Genomic DNA, 20,644 nt, shown 5'->3' with positions numbered 1-20,644 from the left:
AAAATTATGCGTCAAATGCTTTTGCCTCTTAGCTTCATTTAGCCTCACACACAATACTTTGAATTTCTGAGAAATGTGGCGGGGCTGTGCGGCCCGCTCCCCAAAGCACTTATCCTATTTAGGAGTGCCTGCCTGTAAAAATCAGACGAATTCTTAATTTCGCGGCAAGGGTCGAAAATTCGATTTCGCTCATATTCTTATGGTAGATAGGCTAGGGCATGACAAAAACTACTGGATAGTTTTTTTGGCAAAATATCCTTTTATTTCAAAGAAATATGCAAATTACCACATTCCGTTAAAATCGTCATTTGACGCACCATTTTATTAAACAAGTTTGAGAGCCTCGCATGCAAAACCACATCATTCTTCCGTCTTTAAAACACTCAAATATTTTTGTGCAATGTTTAAATGTGTACTGGGTTGATTTTAGGGAACGCTGCGTTGTCTTTTTGGGTGCACAATAATTAAATTTCGAAGACATGTATTTCATTCACTTAAAAGTACTTCGTGAATATAATTAATTTTCACCATGTGCGAAACCTTCAAATAAACCAAGCTTCTGGTGGTTGAATTGCAGAAGGATGGTCTACAGATTCCTGTAAAAATTTCTTTGGGCAAATGATTGTGAGCGACGCGAGAGCTTTTCAAAGTACGTCAAAAATGCAAATATTTGACCATCCGTCGTCAAATTTCAATTTACGAGTTAGACGTATATTTTAGCATGCGCCACATGACTTGACCTATGTTAAGCTGAAACAGACACAGAGCTGATAATTTCGAAATGTTCTAACCTTATTTGATGTAAAAGGCAGGTCCAAAGCTGATTTGACGTGTTTCTCTCACCATTCGTCGCACAAAAAGCGGAAGTTTGCTTTTGTTTACATAACGTCCGATGTACAAATACGCCAACTGTCAACTTATTTAACGGTCGAATACGATGAATCTGTGACCCTCGTTCGACACATATGATCACCACTGCATCTAAGTCAAAAACGGCTAAGTCATTCGTAGATAGTTGCTTGCTTTGCACTACACCAAAATATTACGTTTGATCATCATGGTTTGATGGCTTGAATCCTTGCTTGCAGCGGTTCCTTGTTCGTCACGCAATTCTGTCATCTCATTTTAGGGAGGGGTGGGACAATTTCTATCCTAATACGTAAGGCTCCGTAAGGCTTGGAATCACTGGGAGCACACAATCGTGTTGAGTAGGAAGAGATTAAGTTAAGAAATGAAAAGAATGAATAATTTACCATTGCCCCTGTTGTTTCTTTTACTCGACCACCGCTACCTACCATGCCCCTGCGTAATACTGTAACGTTAAACTCATACCTAGGTCCTTTCGCGCTATGCGATTATTTTTGGTTTACATGTAATACAGTGGGCTACCTTCGGGGAAATGGGTGGCGACCGCTTAATGGGGCTAGCCGCTTAAATAGAGGTTGGTGTACCTTGGATATTTAATTTTGCACTATCGGGCTATAAATTTCTTGGTGAACATGGAGTCAATTCAATACAATCATGATAGACGTGTGTTTGAATTATCACTCGTCGTGCCCCTTCAATTTCAGACTCTTATCTGCCATCGCCCTTTCCAAAACAAAGTTCTTAAATTTTGGGTGGCCGCTTAATAGTATTAAAGACAATAATGAAACCCTGGTCGGAATGACCAAATGATGGCCGCGGAGGTAACCGGTCAATAGGTGTTTTATTTACAATATTTCACTGACGATCATTTTGGACTGTATTGAAAACAGTCCTCTATTTTCTGTTACATACCAATGCCTCGCCACTAAGCAAACAAAGTACGCCAAATAAAATGGCATGGCCAGGGCTATTTACTCACGTAATTACTAATTAAATTTGGTCTGTTTTTCTCACGAATTAGACACGTTGTGATTTCCTATTTTTATTTCAGCTAGTTCTTGCTTCATTAATCTATAATTTTTTTTATGGCGATTTTCTTAAAATTCTAGTGAGTACAGGTACTAGCTTTATCAGCTGTTGTCTGAAACATCAGAACGTGCAACAAACGTGATTTGGACCGAGGCCACGTACACTATAGAATATGATTATATAAATATACACATATATTATTATATATATGAAAAAACAGATGAACAATGATTAAATTGTTTCACTTATTCTGAGAGTACTCTATACAAAATAGATCAAAACGTGCAGCATATGCCGTGACAGCATTGCGTGACGAACAATAACGGCTGTAAGACTGTGCTGCGCCGACACGCTTATCAGCAATGGTCAGCAATCGATCAAACGCAATATTTTGGCGCAGCGCAAGGCAAGCAACTATCTACAAATGACTCAGCCGTTTTAGACCTAGATGCAGTGATGTTCATATGCGCAGAAAGATGGTCACAGATTCATAGTATTCGACCAATAATAGGTCGACAGTAGGCGATGTACATTGGACGTTAACCTTGTGTAAACAAAAGCAAACATCTGCTTTACGTGCGACGAATGGTGAGAGATCGACTAGAAACACGTCAAATCGGCTTTGGACCTGCCTTTTACGTCAAATAAGGTTAGAACATTTCGAAATTATCAGCTCTGTGTCTATTTCAGCTTAACATAGGTCAAGTCATGTGGCGCATGCTAAAATATACGTCTAACTCGTAAATTGAAATTTGACGACGGATGGTCAAATATTTGCATTTTTGACGTACTTTGAAAAGCTCTCGCGTCGCTCACAATCATTTGCCCAAAGAAATTTTTACAGGAATCTGTAGATAATCCTTCTGCGATTCAACCACCAGAAGCTTGGTTCATTTGAAGGTTTCGCACATGGTGAAAATTAATTATATTCACGAAGTACTTTTAAGTGAATGAAATACATGTCTTCGAAATTTAATTATTGTGCACCCAAAAAGACAACGCCACATTCCCTAAAATCAACCCAGTACACATTTAAACATTGCACAAAAATATTTGAGTGTTTTAAAGACGGAAGAATGATGCGGTTTTGCATGCGAGGCTCTCAAACTTGTTTAATAAAATGGTGCGTCAAATGACGATTTTAACGGAATGTGGTAATTTGCATATTTCTTTGAAATAAAAGGATATTTTGCCAAAAGAACTATCCAGTAGTTTTTGTCATGCCCTAGCCTATCTACCATAAAAATATGAGCGAAATCGAATATTAGTAGTATAGGACGCCCATAGGGGCCGTAGCCAATCAGAAGGCGATGCATCTCATTAAAAAAGGCTCTCGACCAATCAGATTGCAGGATTTGCTAATTTGCATAAACAAGATGGCGCCTATTTATAAAATAGGTCGCGCATGCGCAGAGAAATAAGTTGAGATACAGGAAGTGAAATTTCAAAAATTTTATTGACACAATTTTAAATTACATGGATGAGTATCCGTATGGAAACGACATGAAAGTGTTCGTGTCTACGACGCGTTTGTCGAAGACAAGTCCGTAGTGTTTGGTACGTGTGATGACCTTGAGATGTTTGGTGGCTGGGTTTCTGTAGAAGAAGTTGGGGTTAACGACGGGGATGTTGCGTCGTTGCTCGAGAGGTTGTCTAAGTTCGTCGAGTAGATTTTGTTCCATGACGTCGTAATTGAGTTGGTGTAATCCTCGTACATTGAGTGAGAAGCCTCGTACTTTGCAGCAGACTTTGCCTTGGTGAGTTTTGTACCCGTAATTCTTGGGTCCAGCGGAGGTGAAAGTGGTAATGAAGTCGCCGTCGTCGAGCTCGTTGGTCATCTCTCCGAGGTAATCGCCTAGCGGAACGTCGGGTTGGCCTGGTTTGTGCGAGTAGATGACGGAATCGGTGTCAAAGTAGAGGACTTGTTGCTTTAACAGTTCCAGGTAGCTGTATAATTTGAGCCGAGCCCAGCAGGTGGTGAAAGCGGCGATGAAGATGTTGATTCGTCCGTTATCGGGTTGGTTGTCTTTGAGTTCGGAGTAGACGACCTCTAGGGCTTCGTCGTTGACGATTCTGACTTGTTTTATATCGTGGAAGTGATTGGAAACGAGGGCAAAGAGTTGCGCTGCGGTGTAGGCGACTTCAGTAGTGGGTTTGTGTAGGTTTTCGCCGAACTTGCCCCAGAAGGAGTTGAGCATGAGTTTGGCTGTGGCTTTGCGTCCGGGGTTTTTCTGGATCATGTCCGGATCGAGAGCGATGCCTTCTTTCTGGTGGTATTGTTGCACGTACTGTGCCTTGTCTTGGGGGGTGTGACACCAGTTTGGGTAGCCAGCGGATTCCTGTTTGATTTTTAACCAGGTGTTTACGTAATCAGCGAAGAGTCCCTTTCGCCGTTGTTCGGGTGGGAAATGGTGGACTTCGTGGATCTTGATGAGTGTGTATCCCATGGCAACGGCTTTCTGGATTTCGGGTGTGCACCAGGTCCCTCGTAGCGTACGTTGCTCGACCGTGTGAGAGCATCGGTGTGATTTCTCGAGGAGGGGTTTGTTCATTTCCTGTTCCACGCACGATCTGCAGAGTGGGAAGGTGAGTTTTTTATCGTGCCGAAAAGGTAGAACGGGATGGTAAAGTTCGTGAGGTGGTAGTATGTCCACTTTGGCCATACCGAAGTAGTGATGGATGTCTTGGTCGTCGGGGTTGACGATGACATGCGGGTGTCCTATGGGGTATTCGCATTCCTTGTTGACCCAGGGGTAGAGCGACGTCACGTCCACGTACTTGGTTTGTTCCCCTTGGGTCACGTTGGTCACGTGATGCAGTTTGACGGCATTCGTGCGTCCTCCGAAGAAAGCGTCTCGGGGTTCGAGGGGGTGTACGATTTCGAACGTGTCTAGGAACCGACGTAGATCAGGGTCGTTTTTGACTTCTAGGTTCCAGTCGCATTCCCACTTGACGCAGAGCTGGTAACCTTGGCGACTGAGAAGGTCGTGTTTGCGGAGTGTGGCCTCGTAGACTTCCTGCATGGTGCGATCGGCGTGATAGATGGGATATCTGTCTCGATGGGTCGGGAAACAGCGAGGACATCCGTGCCATAGACATCCGTGGAATTCGTAGACGGTTCGAGTGGTCGGATCGTATCCGTCCACGAGCTGATTGGCTAGTCGTACTTCGCCGCCGTTTCGTACCGTGAGTATACGATCGCCTTGACCCGTGCGTTGCAACGAGTGTTCTTGCCAGGCTAGCCATTTCAGGGCTTCGACGGACTGATTGGATCGTGCGCCGTGCCATCCTCTCGGGGGTCTGGAGGCGATGGTGTTGGGCTGGACGAGTTTCTTGCGCCAGAATCGGTTGCAGGCGGAGGCGATGGTGATGCATTTCTCCATGGGGTCAAAGTCGGCTTTTTGTTTGAATTCTTGCCGGAACTTTTGACATCCCGCTTTGAGGAGTTTGACGTCCGACTCGCAGTAGGCTTCCATTTCTTCCCTTAGTACGAAATGGTAGTCGTTGTCGACTTTCTCTTGGTACCACTGTTCGAACTCGGCTTTCTTTTTGGCGGACATGCCGTCGGGATCGTACATGTCTCTCGGAGGCATGGGTCCTTCGTACGCTTGATTTTCTAGAGTGTTGAATTTGTGTGGGAAGAATCCTTTGTGCAGTTCTGTGATTCCGAAGGTGGCGGGAAAGTTGGCCAGCGGGAACGGGAGAAAGCAGAGGGAATCTTTGAAAGTCAGTCTGTCGGATTTCAGGGACAGTATCTTGGTGCCTATGGGGATTTGGTCCGTGACTTCTCGATGGGTGGCGTAACAGTGTTGCAGGATGAACATCCCGTCGTAGCCTTTGAGATTGTGAAAGATGACGATGACGTTCCGATCCTTATTGTCCTGGTCGACGGTGAGGGATTCGAGGTATTCGAACATGTCTGCGGTGCAGTTGCGCCCGTAGAAGGAGTGACATATCTCATCTTCGTCGTTTTCCAGGCAGAGTAGAATGGGGGTCTGATTCCCTTCGGCGTCGGTGATGGCTTCGTAGTCGCAGTACACTTGAAGGGGCGGGTCTTTGTCTACCCAGACGCGCGTGTCTGGATCGTTGGGTCCGGGTTCTTCGAAGGGTCGCCCGTTGACTTGGTCGCGGGGGACGCGTATCCTTTCGGGCTCGTCTTCGCCTTCGTGGAGGCGTTGGATGTAACAACGGTGCGTCTCCAGATAGACTTGGTTTTCACAGATGCGGCATTCGCCCCATCCACACTTGTGACCACGGGGACGCCCTCCTCGCTTGTTCTTGGGTTTAAGCTCGTAAACGTGACAACACTTCTCACACTTTTTGTAAGTGTTGCAGATGGAGGGGATGCTGAGACTATGCCGTTGCAAGTGGTCGTTGTAGCATCGGTCACCGAAGAATTGTCTGTGACACGATTGACAGATGGAGGTGGGTTCGGGAAACTTTCCGCGTGCTAGGGGTCGTTTTTTCTCGATGAAATCGGGACAGTCTTTTCGTTTGCAGGCGGGACACCATTGACCGAGGCAGGGATGATGACGAAAGTCGTCGTGATCGTAGCCTCGATTGCATTCGTCGCAGAAGTAGGATTTGCCGAGGAATCCCTTGAACGAATTGCATCCGTCGTAGTGATCGTCTTCTTTGATGAGACGAATGATCTTATCCGAGGGTTCGGGTCCCACGTAGATGATCATGTGGGGTGGGTCGATGGACATGACTTTGAGCTGGTAGCCAGGTAAGGCGGCCTGAAACTTTTGCAGTTCGGAAATGCCGCAAGGTCCTTCGGGAACGTTGGCACGACGGTGGAGGTCTTTGGCCAATTGCTCTTGGACGGGTCGCCCCTGTTTGAGATTGTGGTAATCTTGGTCACGCGAATTCTCGTTCGCGTCTACCCAGGCTTTCATGGTGACGATGGCTCGGGCGCAGCAGAGAGTGTCTTTGTTTTGGATGGTCACGCGCGACCGTTTGACGATGTGCCGCACGGCGGCGCAACTCGGCCTGTATCGTTTTGCTTTCCCGCTGCCACGACCCGGGGTACGTATGAAGGTGGTTTCCATGGTAAACGTGTCGTCGGGGGTGAATTCTTCATTGGAGTTGAGTTTGGCCGCGAGAGACTGGAGATAAGTGGTTAGTCTTTCACCCCCTTCTTCGAATTCTCGCACGGTGAAGGTGGTGGATTGAAAGGCGTGCGTGAAGGCACGGGACTGCATGGTGAAATGGACCGTGGAGTTGGGTGTCAGGGTAGGATCCTGAGCGATTTGTTGCTCGATGGATCGTTGAAGGGCACGAGTCAATTCTTGGCCTATATTGTCATTGCGAGTCAAGTCTCTGTTTTGTTTGAGCGTGGCTTCGAATCGTTGTTTGTGGAGGACGTTTCTCCAGTTACGTCGAGCGCCTATGGGTCTCAATTCAAATTCTAGGGATGGGCTTGCACCACCTCCTGTTTGGATCATCATGGGGTCGAGAGCTGGATCAAATATCCATTCATCGTCGTCGTCGAAGGGGAAGGCTTCGTCGTGGGTTCGTCTGTTCTGTGAAGACAGTAAGGAGACAAAAAATGTCACCAACATTGCTTTTTTATTTTTTAAGGTAACCAATTATGATACATGAGCAGATGAGTGTCTAACTTCGATTTTTTGTTAGATACATGATTTAATGCGTTTCCAATACTACATCCTAAATAGAGTCTCTTTTTCTCTTGACGAATGTCGACATAATGCCCATAGTAAGCTACATGATAAGGGCTATGCCCGTACAACGCTCTACAAACACTTAGATGACATTTCCTCCTTTGTATTTCTATGTGTCCGTAACCCCATTGTCGTTTCAGTTCGCCATAATCTAAGATTATTCTGTGAAGTCGACTCAGTTGTTTATTGTTCCTTCGATCGCGTATGCACTGCCAGGTTGCTAAGTCAATCACGTAACACTTTATTTCTTCTGGTAACTTATCCCAGTGACTCTGTAATAAAAATTATAATCCGTAATGGTCCGCGTGTTGTATTTGATAAAAGGTAGGATAGCACCAAGTTTTTTCTATGGGGACGCGTCTCTTGGCCCCCTTTATATCGTAACCTAAATACGTTTCTTTAGGTTTGTCGTAAATGTCAATGTAACAGCCCATTATTTTAGTATCTCTGAATCTGTCTTCTTTTTTCTTTTTTATGCAACATCCTGCATCACATAGAACACGGACAATCTTAATGTGTCCTAGACCCCATTGTTCTTTCAGTTTGCCGTATTGTACTATTTCATTGAGAACACGTTGTAACTTTTTGTTTCTTCTACGCTCGAGTAGCATTTGATTCCTGGTTAGGCGCATGATGTAATCTTGTAGTTCTGGAGGAAGCATATCCCATAGGCTCTACGAATGTAAAAGTCTTTTAACATCTTCGATTCTGTAATAGGCATGATTAAGTCCGTACCCTAGAAATACTTCGAATGTGTGTTGTGTTGTGTTGTGTTCGTGCGTGTAGAATCCGTACACGACCATGTGCTTATTTTTCATGCCTGGAACTTTCCCTTTGGGACAATGCTTTAGCAGACATGTCTCTAGCTTGACTTTGATTGGACCTAGTCCCCAGGCTGCGCGTACATTGGCGAAAGCATGTATCTCGTTGCGCAGGGCTTTCCACATAGCGCGTTTGCGTATGTCTAAGAGATACTGGACATCTCTGAGGTGAAGGATGTATGACTGGATTTCAGGAGGTAGCCAATCCCAGTAACTCTATGAAAAGAAGGTGATGAAGTGAGTCTCAGTTGTCTAGGGAAGCTACGACAGTGCTTAGATAACAAGGTGTGTGACAGATCTCGCAGTACAACTTTTCATGGACCACTCCCTTCACCAACTGATCATCGAGTGCTTGGACGTAGCAATCGTAATGTGTGTAGTAACGACAGCACTTGGTACGAGCGCAGGTTTCGGTTCTAAGGATAACTTTATCACATAGGGTGCACGTTATATTATCCATTTTTAGATACTCACTACTTCTTCTTCATGTTGATCCATGTGTTGGTTCATCTCCTCGTCAGTGATCTCAGTCATGATTCAGCGCTCAATACAAGTGAAGACACTCAGAGTGCCGTGAACGGGTCGGTCCGCTCGTTTTTATAGTCACAGTAAGATAGTGTCCAGTCTACGACCGGGGGGCGTGGTTGGGGGATACCCCCCTATCCCCCTGGGTCTACTCAGACCACGTGACTTCTACTTGAGCTGCGATAGGTGGATGACTTGTTTAAAAAGCGGGGGTCAAGGCATTTCAGTTTTTGGACATGTCAGTTGAACCTAGACGCAGTCGTCGACTTCGAGGTCTGGCACCCGAAGAAGCGCTTATTCAACAAGTTTGCTTCATTTGTCAGAGAGATATCGACATCGGTTCCTTGACGCTATGTCAACACACTCCATGCTGCCATGTCTTCATGCACCGACGTTGCTACCAGGAGATGAGAAGACAAGTGCGAACCTGTGGCAACTGCCGACGCGTGATCGAGAATGATCAGACTGAGATCGTGCTGGAAACCGATGAGGAACTCGAGGATGATGATGATGATATCGATCCGTTCGTGTTACCGTCAGGTGCGAATGGCTTAGTTAGATTTAGGCGAGAGTTGACTCGATATTGTGATCAGGATAGACCTAGACGCTGTCATCACGAGGGGTCGTATATGTGGGATGAATTGCCGTATGGCATCGACCCCGACATTTGGCAACGTTATTATGACATGTTGGAAAATTTTGTGACTCTGTTTACGAATGAAACCATGCACGTGCACGGATGCGTGCGTCTCCCCGTAGAACCGACACGAGAGATCAGGAATGTTTTGTACCGTCTATTCATATTTAACACTCCTTACTCCACGTTTAACTTGATTCGAATTCTAAGGTTCAGACTCTTCTTTAGACGCGTGGAAGGACTAAGGAATATTGTGATTCAGCATCTATGTGTATTACCCTTTCCTGGAGGACCATCGATTTACAACGAGGACGGATTATGGAACTGACACTGTTTTTTCTTTTTGTAGTGTATGCACAACGTCAAAGAATTCTGGATGACATTTTGCATTTCAGAGACACGGGAAGACCCTTTGAGACGCACAATTCATTGACGCGTTCGTGGAATCACTTGCGATTTCCCATTCCGGTCACGGTGTGGTTCCATTACTATCGCGAGTTGGTGAGCTTTGTGCTGAACTCAGAGGGGCGAAGCTCCCTGTACATTCACGGCACCGTGTTCCTGCCATTCAACGTGGTTGCGTTCGATCACATACGCATGGAAGTGTATCGCATGTTTTATTTCAACACCCCTTATAGAGTGTACAATTTCATACCCAGACTTAGGTTTCGGTTGTTGTTCATATCTTCTACTGCGTACGTGGACCAAATAAGTGTCGAACGACTGTTTGTGACCTCCCGTGTCTCTGATAGTCTGTACCACGATGGTATGGCGTGTGAGTCTTGAAAAACAACAGCAACAAAGAGTGTAACTTTTCTTTTAATGATGACAACAAAGAGTGTAACTTACAATTAAAAGTTTACAATTTCAAACGTTTCTTGGCTTGCATGATTTTCTTAACAACGCGTTCTGTCATGGTTTTACGTCCGGGTAATTTGTCGATGGCTTTGATCATCTTGGTGTCGGCTTTCCATTTGTCTTGTAAGTTCTTGGCCCGTGAATAGTCAATGTCGTGTTGTTTGGCCAGTTTGTCCAGACGGTTGATCCCGGGGTCTCCGCGTGCTAGACGTTTCTTCAGCTTGGTACCAGGTCCCATGTACTGATAACCGGGCCAATGAAACTCGATCCCAGTCTTGCCCAACCATTTTTGGATGTCGATCCCGTACCCTCGTTGACGACGTCGGCGTCTCATAGGAGGTGCTTTTTTCTTCTTAATCCGAGTCATATCTCAGTCTACGTCTTATCGGGGCGTCCCAATCTTCCCACCCTTCTCGTAACTTTTCGGCCTCTGTCTTCTTGGCCTTCTTATACTTCTTTGCCTTGCCTTTGGGACTGTAACCACCGTCGTCGTCTTCAATACCGAGCGAACTCAGTAACTGCTTTCTTCCTTCAGAAAGGGCTGCCTTTTTCACACTCCCTTTTAAACTCTTGCGGGGTTTGGATTGAATGGTAGGTTTGGGCGTTTTCAGCTCCTTTTTAAGACCTGTCGTGTCAAGGGGTTCTTGTTTGATGATCACGGGAGGTGCTTGTTCTTTGTTGGCTCCCTTGAGGATCTGTTTCAACAGATTTTCGACGGGGTTGTCGACCATGCCTTCGGGTTGTGTCGTTCCTTGGTACGAGATAGGACCGCTTTTACCCGTCCGTATGCGTTTCACCAGTTTACTTTCTTCAGAGGCGATGGGTTTGGCCATCTTGACTGCCAGGCTGTCAGGAATACGCTTGTCTTTCAAGATGATATGTTGTTCAGCGGCCAAACGACCCGCTTTGTCCAACAAGGCATTCTCTGTAATCTGACCCTTGTAATAATCTTGCAATCGATTGAAATCTTGAACGGGTACCATCATGACTTCGTTCATACCTTCTGACTCAGGGACGTATCAGGAAACTCGGACAATTCTCTCAAGGCCGTCTCGTAACAGTCTTGCCAGTACCGTATGGATTCGTCTTTCTTCTCTAACTCGAGTTTGAGACTTTGAACGGTTTGCTTGCCTTTACCGCACTCACTGCATAACTCGATGCACCCACCGGGCGGCGTCGTATCTCGTTTCGTTTGACAGGTTTGGCAAAAGTCATCGAATTTTAAAGCCATGTACTCTTGATACAGGGCGTGGTACTTTCTCCCCCAGTACTCGGACGAGTCTTTCCATCGGGCTTCGCGTCGATTGGCATCTTGCAGCAACTGCACGAGCTTAGGAATGGTCTCGTCTTCTCTCGGGGGATAATTGGGTACGACGTCGATCCCTTCCAAAGGGTAACCGTCTTCACTACGTCCTTTCACCGTACACAACATGCTTTGAAACAACCGCGTAACCCGCTCCAGAACCCCGCACCGTTTTGACTCAAGAGACGCTCTCTTCGACGCTTCAGGGAGTTTTTGCGTCTACCCACTTCGCGCAAAACCTTTTTATGTCTTTTCAGTTTCCCATAAGTCGTGGCGTCGATGGGTATCCTCTTTTTCAGCAAATTGAAAACCATCTCACTGATGGCGTTGATCTGATCTTTGTCTGCGAATTGCAACATCTGTTGACGTTTGTTCCGATTGGCTTCTTTCAGGATGTCCGTCAAGAAACGGCGTTGTCGTCGTAACCGCTTCATCGTGGACTTATGCACACGAGTGGATTGACGTACTCCTTTTATCGTCGTCTTGAGGCCACCACATTGTCTCTGATTCCTTTTGCTGCTTGACCCGCTAATTTCAATGCCGCTGTCACAAAGGTAGGTGAGGGTCCCGATAAGAACATACTGGCTCCTTCGGCGATCTTGTCTACCAAGCGACGTTTGCGTCGTGCCAGTGCTCCACCCCTCTGTTTACGTCTTTTCTTGGGCTTTGGTTTATGTCTCATTCTTTGTCTCCTTCGGTATGCCATGGTGACGAGTGAGGTGTACGACGGATTGTACAATCTCTTTTATCGTCTTCGCGTAGCGGCTTCGAGTGCTTTCTTGGCACCGAAACCGGCCGCGCCTGACGCAGCACCCAAGGCCACCGCTTTACCGCCGGCTATCAGAGCGGGTATGAGAGCGGCTAAGGGAAAAATACCGCCCTTCTGTCTATTACGCGTCATCTTCCTCTTCTTACCCCTCATCATCTTATTACCCATCATCATCTTCTTACTCCTCCTTTTCAACGTTCTTCTACGTCCTACGTACATGATGTTATGCAGCACAAGCGTCTATCACGTGTCACTTTTATAGCGCCACGTGATGAAATCGTGTGTCGTAGTCTAGAACGTATCGGTCGAACGTGGGAGGTGTGAAATCCGTCACCACGTCGTCCAACGTTTGCATCTTGGTCAAAAACCCATCCAATTCATCCACACCCACCATCGCGTAGTTTCTCAGTTCGGTCAGCGTCTTTTCGTAGGTCGTGTAGGCGAACTTGGACATGTCCATCTTGAACGAATACTTCTTGAAATCGTTCCACCCTTTCAGTAAGGTGGCAAAAGCCGTCAATCCAATCGCTGCGTACCCGTCTTTCCACACGGATCCCAAGACGATACTCGCTGCTACACACAGTAAGGACAGTCCGTTGAGAATGGCGTTACACAATTTGTGATGATCAAACATCTGTCTTCGACACCACCAATACTTGTGATAGAAGGCATACAACCCGTCCAAACGTTTAAGCGAGTCCAACTCCACCACGGTGGTGAAAGGTTCATCCAATAGACAGACCGAAGTGCGTATACTTTTTTTCATCGTCGAGGGCGTCTTTTTTTCTTGCGTCTCCACAGGCGTCGTACCCCTCGACTCGCAGCTGCACTGGCCGCACCCAGGGCAGCGGCCCTTCCAACTCGGATTCCTGTTCTCGCGGCGCGTTTACCCAATGCTTTAGCCAATGCCAAGGCAGCACCTTTACTGACCGGTGCTAACGTTGACAGGGCACTTGTAATAGCACCACCCCACTGCTTTCTCCTTTTATTTCTACCTCTTCTCATGGTTGTTCTCTCAGTTACGTACACTGGTCGAATTGCGTGTGACGGTAGGACGTTGTCCGTTTTTATAGGTGGTCGTGATCGTGTTGGTGGTCGTGATACCCGCAATGCGACGACCTGCGGCCGTTTGTTGTTGTTGGTTCAAAATCTCTTCCAGTTGTTGCTGCATCTCAGCTTGGTTGAGAGTACGGTCTCCTCGCCTTCTTCTTCGACCCCCTCGAGAAGGAGGTGTGGAGTCGTCACCGCTACTACTTGCACCTCCTCCGCCTCCACCGCCTCCGCCTCCGCCGCCTCCACCGCCTCCACCTCCTCTACCTCTGCCTCTGCCTCTACCTCTGCCTCTACCGCTGCTCCCACTGGCGCTACTTCTTCTGCGACTCCCAGCATCACTGGACGACGTCGGTGTGTTTTGACGCGGGACGCGTCTAGGTCGTTTCCCTCCTCGGGTAGCTCTTGCCAATGGTGTGGCGTCTGTTATTCGGGTTGAACCGACACCCACTGTGACGTTGGAGCGCGAGGGTCCTGGGACAGCGCTACCGACACCCGCAGGGACGTTGGTCTGTGACGCGCCCGCAGTGCCCACTCCGACTCGCGAGACATTGGGCAGGGGTGGTGTTGACAGTTCCGATCGCGGTGAAGGAACGGGAGTACTCGTTCGAAATGGAGACCCCAAAGGCGAATAATCGTCCAGAGCCGAAAGGTTGAACTCGTCACTGTCGATAGAGCTCATCTCTCTCTTGCTATCTTCTTCTCGGCGAGTTCTCGTTGTTTATGAACCAAATAATCGAAACCTTCCCCATTATATGCATTGATGATGGACCGTACTTGACGGTAACTCTCGCATTCGCTGACCTGTCTCATTGGTTCGTAGTCCAGCTCATTGGGATTCATGATGTATTTGAGCCTGTTTTTACACAGGTGAATGAATAGCGGAAACCACTCGACCTCGCTCCTCAACATGATGTAAACTGATGACATCGTACGAATCCTTCGTCTTTTAACACTCGGCTGATGACACGTTGATCGTCCTGACTGGCTGGATGAAGATCCAATAGCATGTAACCGTAAGGGCGATCCGTGACCTTTCGAAACGTGTCCAACACCTCCTGCCATTGCGTGGGAAACGATTGCAAAAGTAAATTTCGTATTCCCAATTGATCCCTAGGGTTCTTGAAGGCCGCGATGTAATGCGCGTTTCTTGAAATGGTCTTGGCGAATTTTCCGTTGGGGAATAGATCCTGACACAAGTAAATCACCGTGATGTTCCGATGATGCGAGTGTTTGGTGAAGAGATCCAACACGCGCTTGTCGTTGCCCCCCTCGTCCATCAGATCGTCCAGGACCAACACGCCCCCTCTGGGAAACCATTGGGGTAACTGGTCGCTGTCGGGGATGCCTTCGTGAAACTTGACCCCACCCTTCTTGAGCTTTTGGAAACCCTCTTGCCACGAGCCGTAGCAGTAATGAATACTATGGGGCGGTTCTCGGAACAAGTCGCCGTTCTCCAAGAGCAGTTTGGTAGTGAACACCGTCTTGCCGCAGCCGGACGGACCCGCTATCAACAAACTAGACGGCGTGTGAAATTGAAACGCTTTGCGTCGTTCCATGATCTCGAAAAAATGGTCCAGGGTCTATAGACGCTCGGTGTTTTATCCAAACATCGTGGCCAGTGGTGTCTTGATTGCAGGGATGCGTTTCAATAGACTCAAGAGGGTGGTTCTACGATTGAAACAGATGGGGTTTTTGGCTCGACTCTTGGCAGGGGCTCTCTGCCGTTTCACGAATTTCTCCACTTGGAATTTCTTGGCGTACCACCGTTTTCCCCTCTTGATCTTGGCTGCGGCTCTCTTGGCAGCAGCTCTCTTTCCAGGTTTCTTGACGAATTTACTCAAATCTCCAAACTTGTCTTCGTACCATTGCCTCTTTTTCATTCTTCTTTTCCTATCTTCCTTCTCTGAACGCCTCGGCATGGTCTTGCGTTTCCTGCGCGTCGTCACCGTGGACGGTAACTCGCCTGTGTTAATGACTGCGTCCATAGCAAGAATGAATCACAAATTTTTTTAACGCGCCTTTTATTCTTTCAAACAGCTTACTTTAACAAATGACGCACTCCTCTAAAGGAACCGCACGTGTCCTGGTGACACGGGGTTTTACAAATCTTGCGCCAGGTCAACTCGTCCACGATCAAACGTTTCAACATCTGTCCTACTTTACGATCGTTCTCTACAAACTCGTTTTTCTTAAAACGACTCAAGAACGAGTTCATGTCACGACCTTCGGCTCGGTCGATCAGGAACATCAAGGCGTAGTCGCCGCAACTCTGACTGAACAGGGACTGTAAACTCTTGCCGTTGTAAATATGGTACTTGAAATGACGGTCCAACCACGCTTGGAGAGGTTGGACGGTTCCGTACGCGTCCAACGGTAGACCGTAACTGTCCAGGATCTCGCACTTGTCCTTGTAGGCCCACAAAGCGATCCAATGCATGCCCGGTTTGTCGTGAGGGTCCGTGTTCACGATGTAAGCGGTCGGTCCTTCTTGAGGGACTGTCCTGGGAAGACGATCGCAAGGGACCGTCCCGTAAAAGACACATCGTAGTGACGGATTCGTTCGTGCCAAATGATCCAATTGTAAATTATTCAAGGCTACTTTCTCCATTGTTTCTTCTCTCTCATTGATACACGTCGTAGGTGACCACTCGGTTCTCGTTGACTTCAAGCAAGTTCTCGAATTCAGCGTACAACAAGACGGTCAGGTTTTCTCCCGGGTTGGCTCCAAAATCAATCACCACACGCAGCTCGCCTGACTGCTTGGGGTTCAACACTGGACTGTCCAAACATCCGTTGGCTGTGTTGTCAAATACAAATAGGTTGGTTCTCTTGCCGTGACCCCAGTCCACTTTTCGGACCATGTTTCCTTTTCCACGACACAAGGCTCCCGAGGCTTGGAGGAATCTGTAGTAGCCTCTCTGATCTTTTTCGTCCCCATCGTGATCGAGCTCCAAGGTCTCGTAGGGGTATTCTTCACCTCTCACCAATTGTTTGATGGAGGAGATATTGAATCTTCCAAAATTGAACGGACTCTCCGTGATGGTTCCATTGAAGGCAGCTTGTTTCAACATCCCTACTACTAACCGATTAGGTAGCTGATTGTGGAAAGGATTGTTGCACTCGAAATGACGATCGTCGCTGGGATGAGAGTAAGTACGAATTTCTCCTCTGACCGTGGGGTAAGTGACCACTCTTCCACTTTTCATGTTAGACATGACTTCTCGGTACACAGAGGGAGTCACTCTCACTTGAGACAGGAATAATCTCACATTCACGTCGGGTTCGGTCAGTCTCAGAGAAGTGGCACCGCCCCATCGGATGGTCCACAGAGCGGGGTCATTGAAGTACATGTCTATCTGGATCTGCACGCCGGGTACCATTAACTTGCTGAGATGAAACACTTCCAGGTAAGGTTTGAACCTCAAAGTCACTCTCTTTCCACCGATGAACTGGACTCGTGCATCGACCAAGTTCTTGAGATCTTGTGGTAGCGCTTTGTAATCATTGTGAGCTGGATTTAGCTTATTTGCAGTCAATTGATCTGCATCTCCGTCGTCGGGTACGCCGAGACAATTGTACCACCCATTGGGTGCCAGGATCGTTTCACCGTCGTCTCGGTCGTAGTTCAACAGCGCTTCTAGGTAGGCTTTGTAGTGGTAAGTATCGGTCTGAGGGCTGATGAGAGTCCCATTCAATCTCACATTGATCTGTTTGAAGAGGGTGTTGGCAATATTGTTGGCGAGTCCCATGACATCCGCAGCCAGCAGATTCGAAGCGTCACTTTTCTTGACACCCCATTCCACTTCAAAGAAACTCTCGTTCAAGTCGATAAAGTCTTCCTGAGGGTCGACTTGAAACGTTACAGGGTTGATGCCCGTATTGAACGGATTGATTCTCACCACACGGCGAGACGCCATGCTCAGATCCGTGGGAGGGACACTGAACATGTTCAGGCGAGGGTTACGAACCCCCGCCGACCTGGCATGAGCCACCATGTCCGTCATCGTCGTCGTCTACGTCGTTTCCTTCTCACCGCGGACTTTACCCAACGATAGTTTGGAAGTTTTGAGCGTGCGCGGAGGATCGAACCACCTTTATACGTACGTACCCCTCCAGGGATACGCCTCACACGTCTCGAGTAGATGGGAATCATAGTCCAAAGAGGTCTTTTCTCACTCTTTTGGACAACGCCCGTTGGATCTCTTGCGTCGCTTTACGTTTCACGGCTCGGGTCGCTCCTCTCTTGACCCCTGCGAGTCCTCCTCTCCAATTGGGCTTTCTTCCTTTGCCGCCCGCATTTAAACCTTTCACACCCTCCATGGCAGCCTCGCTCAAAACGTCTCTTAGAATGGTAGGACCTCGTTTCTTGGCTTCTCTCCAGATGGGTCCGAATCCGTCTCCAGATTGCTTGATTTTATCGGGCTGAAATCGTACTAGGGTTCCACCGATCATTCTTTCTTGAAGTGTAACGTCACGATCGTATTGCCGATACCAAACTTCACTAGTTTACCAGTTGTCTCAGCCACTTGCACCTCTATAATGTCTAGGACGTCTTTGCGCACGGGAATATATTGAATGTGGTAAGGTTCAAAATACTGAGTACCTTCACCTTTTCGAATCAAGTTGACCTCTCTCAGTAAATCGGTGACTTGATTCCCCACCACGCTACTGCCTCCCACGTCGGAGTACACGAACAGGGGACGCGAAGTGCTCCCCACCACAGCTTCAAACGCCTTGTTCAGGTTCAGAAAACGCCAATTGCAATAGACGCTGAGTCTCATAAAAGTTTCAGTCGATACTTCCGTTAAGACTGTCCAAAAAACAGGTGATCCACTCGGGTCGCGTAAGTCACCTTGGGCGGCAATGTTGGGAATTTCATCTTTGAAGAATTCGATCTGCAAGTTAGGTCCCAGTTCGTACGTAATTGGGTACGTAGTTCCCTTCTTAATGAGCCATCCCATTTTAATAGCCAGGTCAACATTGAATTGTAATATAGGCACGTCTGTGGGTTCTCGTAAGGTATCCTCATTGTTTGTGACCAATTCATTGCCTTCCCACTTGAAGTCTACGTAGGTTCTCTTCCCATCAGACGTGACATATTTGGCGCCTAATTTGGGTCCATTGTCCGCAAAGATGCGTTGTCTCTGGAAAAAGGCGATCATGGATTTCATGAATCCAACTCCATCCACGTTTTGGAACACCTCTTTGAGAGCCTCCGTATCGAATCGTGTGGCTCCCAGATTATATCCGCTACTGCCGAGGCGTCGCCACAAGTAAGAGGCCAAGGTGACTTTTTTATCGTCAGGATCGGACGGCGACAAGGCTAGAAGCGTCACTTGATCATCCGGCAAGGTGATGCTGCTCAGACCCACTTTCCATCCTAGTCCCTCCAGGCGTATGGGATTAGGCAACCTGATCTTGAAATTGTTCGCCACGTTTTTAGGAAACTCTTTCTTACTGCTGTGACTGGGTAAGCTGACGTAAAAACTCATCCTTTCTTGAAATGCAGTGTGATCGTGGTCACGCCCGATGCAAAGTCCACCAGTTTTCCGTCGTCCTCAGATACTTGCACCTCGACAATGTCCAAGACGGACGATCGCACCGGTAGATATAGGATGTGTCTCGGTTGAAAGTCGACGACGTTCGTGTCGTAATGAACTTGTTTCAACAGATCCGTGACTTGATTCCCCGTCACCATGCTCTGTCCCACATTCGAATACACGAACAAGGAACGACGGTTCCTACAGAACGCCTCTTCGTAACTACGATCCAGGTTCGTGAACACCCAATTGATGAAACAACTCAAATGTAAGGCTCTCGCGTCGATCCTGTAAAAAATCTCGTCCCCATTATTCGTGGCCACGACCAAGTCCGTGGCATTGGGTACGACCTCGGTGGGAAATTCTTTTCTCAAGTTGGGTCCCATGACGTAACCAGGTTGTCCGTTTTGCAACGTTCCAAGCTTGATCCATTTCATCTTCTTGGCCAATTCCATGCCGATGGACATCTGTGGATACCTCGCATTATCATTGATCTTGAGAGTGGTGCACGTTCTCGAGTTGTCGATGACGCATTCTCCATGCTCGGCCCGACGCATGACCGTGTACAGCAATTCGGTGGGATCGTTGGCGTTGCTCTTTTTCTTGAACATTTGCAGACCGTGCACCGTTTGATCCCTCAAACCCATCATGTATCGATCTCGTATAATGTTCATGAACTCGGTACCGGTACTAGGCGTGAAGTCCAAATCACCTTCTTTAATCTGGATCGTTTCTTCTGTGTAGAGGTTGTGTCGAGGATTTAACAGCACCAACCACCAGAATTGAAACAGAATATTATCTTCATAGTCCATCTTACGCACCGCAGACGGAAACGAGAGGTCGCTGACACCCACTTTCCATCCCGGTTCTCTCAACTGCAACGGGTTCGGCAGACGGTTCTTGAAACTGTTGGCCTTGTTGTCCGGAAACTCGTTCGTGCTGGCATTGCTCATCACCTGCACGTAAAGTTCACGGGGAGACTCACCCATCCTTAAAGTGTAATGTCACCGAGGTCACTCCCGAGGAAAAATCAACCAGTGTTCCATCGTTCTCGGCCAATTGCACCTCTAATATATCCATCACGTTGCTTCGTACGGGTTTATATTGTATGTGGGTGGGTTCGAAGTTGACCTTGTCAGGGTCATGAGGGACTTCTCTCAAGAGATCCGTCACGCGATTCCCCGTGATCGTGCTGCGTCCTACATTCGAATACAAGTACATGGGTGGCCGAATACTATGACTGACTTGGACGTCACCCCCATAGTGCTCATCGTAGATCTCGTCCAGATAATCAATGCGCCAATTGCAATAGGGACTGAGCTGTAAGGACCCGTCGTTCGTGATGTTCCAAAAATTCGTGGATTGCACATTGAGTTGATCCTTCCAATCGGTTTTGAAAGCGGGTACCACATCGTCCTTGAAGAGTTTAACCACGTGATGACCCAATCTGTAATTGGATAGTCCAGGCTTTTCCACCCACTTGAGTTTCTTGACCAATTCAGGACCAAACCATATTTTCGGACGCAATAGTACCGTGTTACCTGGAGTTTCATCGAGG

General features: G+C 47.5%; 2 protein-coding genes across 2 annotated transcripts; both read right to left on the bottom strand.

The window, feature by feature from the left end:
- Positions 1–14,448: 14,448 nt before the first annotated feature.
- LOC149107734 (uncharacterized) lies at positions 14,449–15,107 on the bottom strand. The gene has a single exon (XM_089295870.1). It carries the CDS (start codon positions 15,100–15,102, stop codon positions 14,449–14,451), a length of 654 nt encoding a protein of 217 aa, XP_089151996.1. The 5' UTR covers positions 15,103–15,107.
- Positions 15,108–15,445: 338 nt separating this feature from the next.
- On the bottom strand, positions 15,446–18,004 carry LOC149107733 (uncharacterized protein F54H12.2-like). The gene has a single exon (XM_089295865.1). The coding sequence runs from the start codon at positions 17,548–17,550 to the stop codon at positions 16,168–16,170; it is 1,383 nt and encodes a 460-aa protein (XP_089151991.1). The 5' UTR covers positions 17,551–18,004; the 3' UTR covers positions 15,446–16,167.
- Positions 18,005–20,644: the final 2,640 nt, after the last annotated feature.

This window comes from Orbicella faveolata, unplaced genomic scaffold (assembly GCF_042242905.1).
Source record: "Orbicella faveolata isolate gen_17 unplaced genomic scaffold, um_ofav_v1 contig_26, whole genome shotgun sequence".
Classification (NCBI taxonomy): Eukaryota; Metazoa; Cnidaria; class Anthozoa; order Scleractinia; family Merulinidae; genus Orbicella; species Orbicella faveolata.
This window is presented reverse-complemented; position numbering and strand designations above follow the sequence as displayed.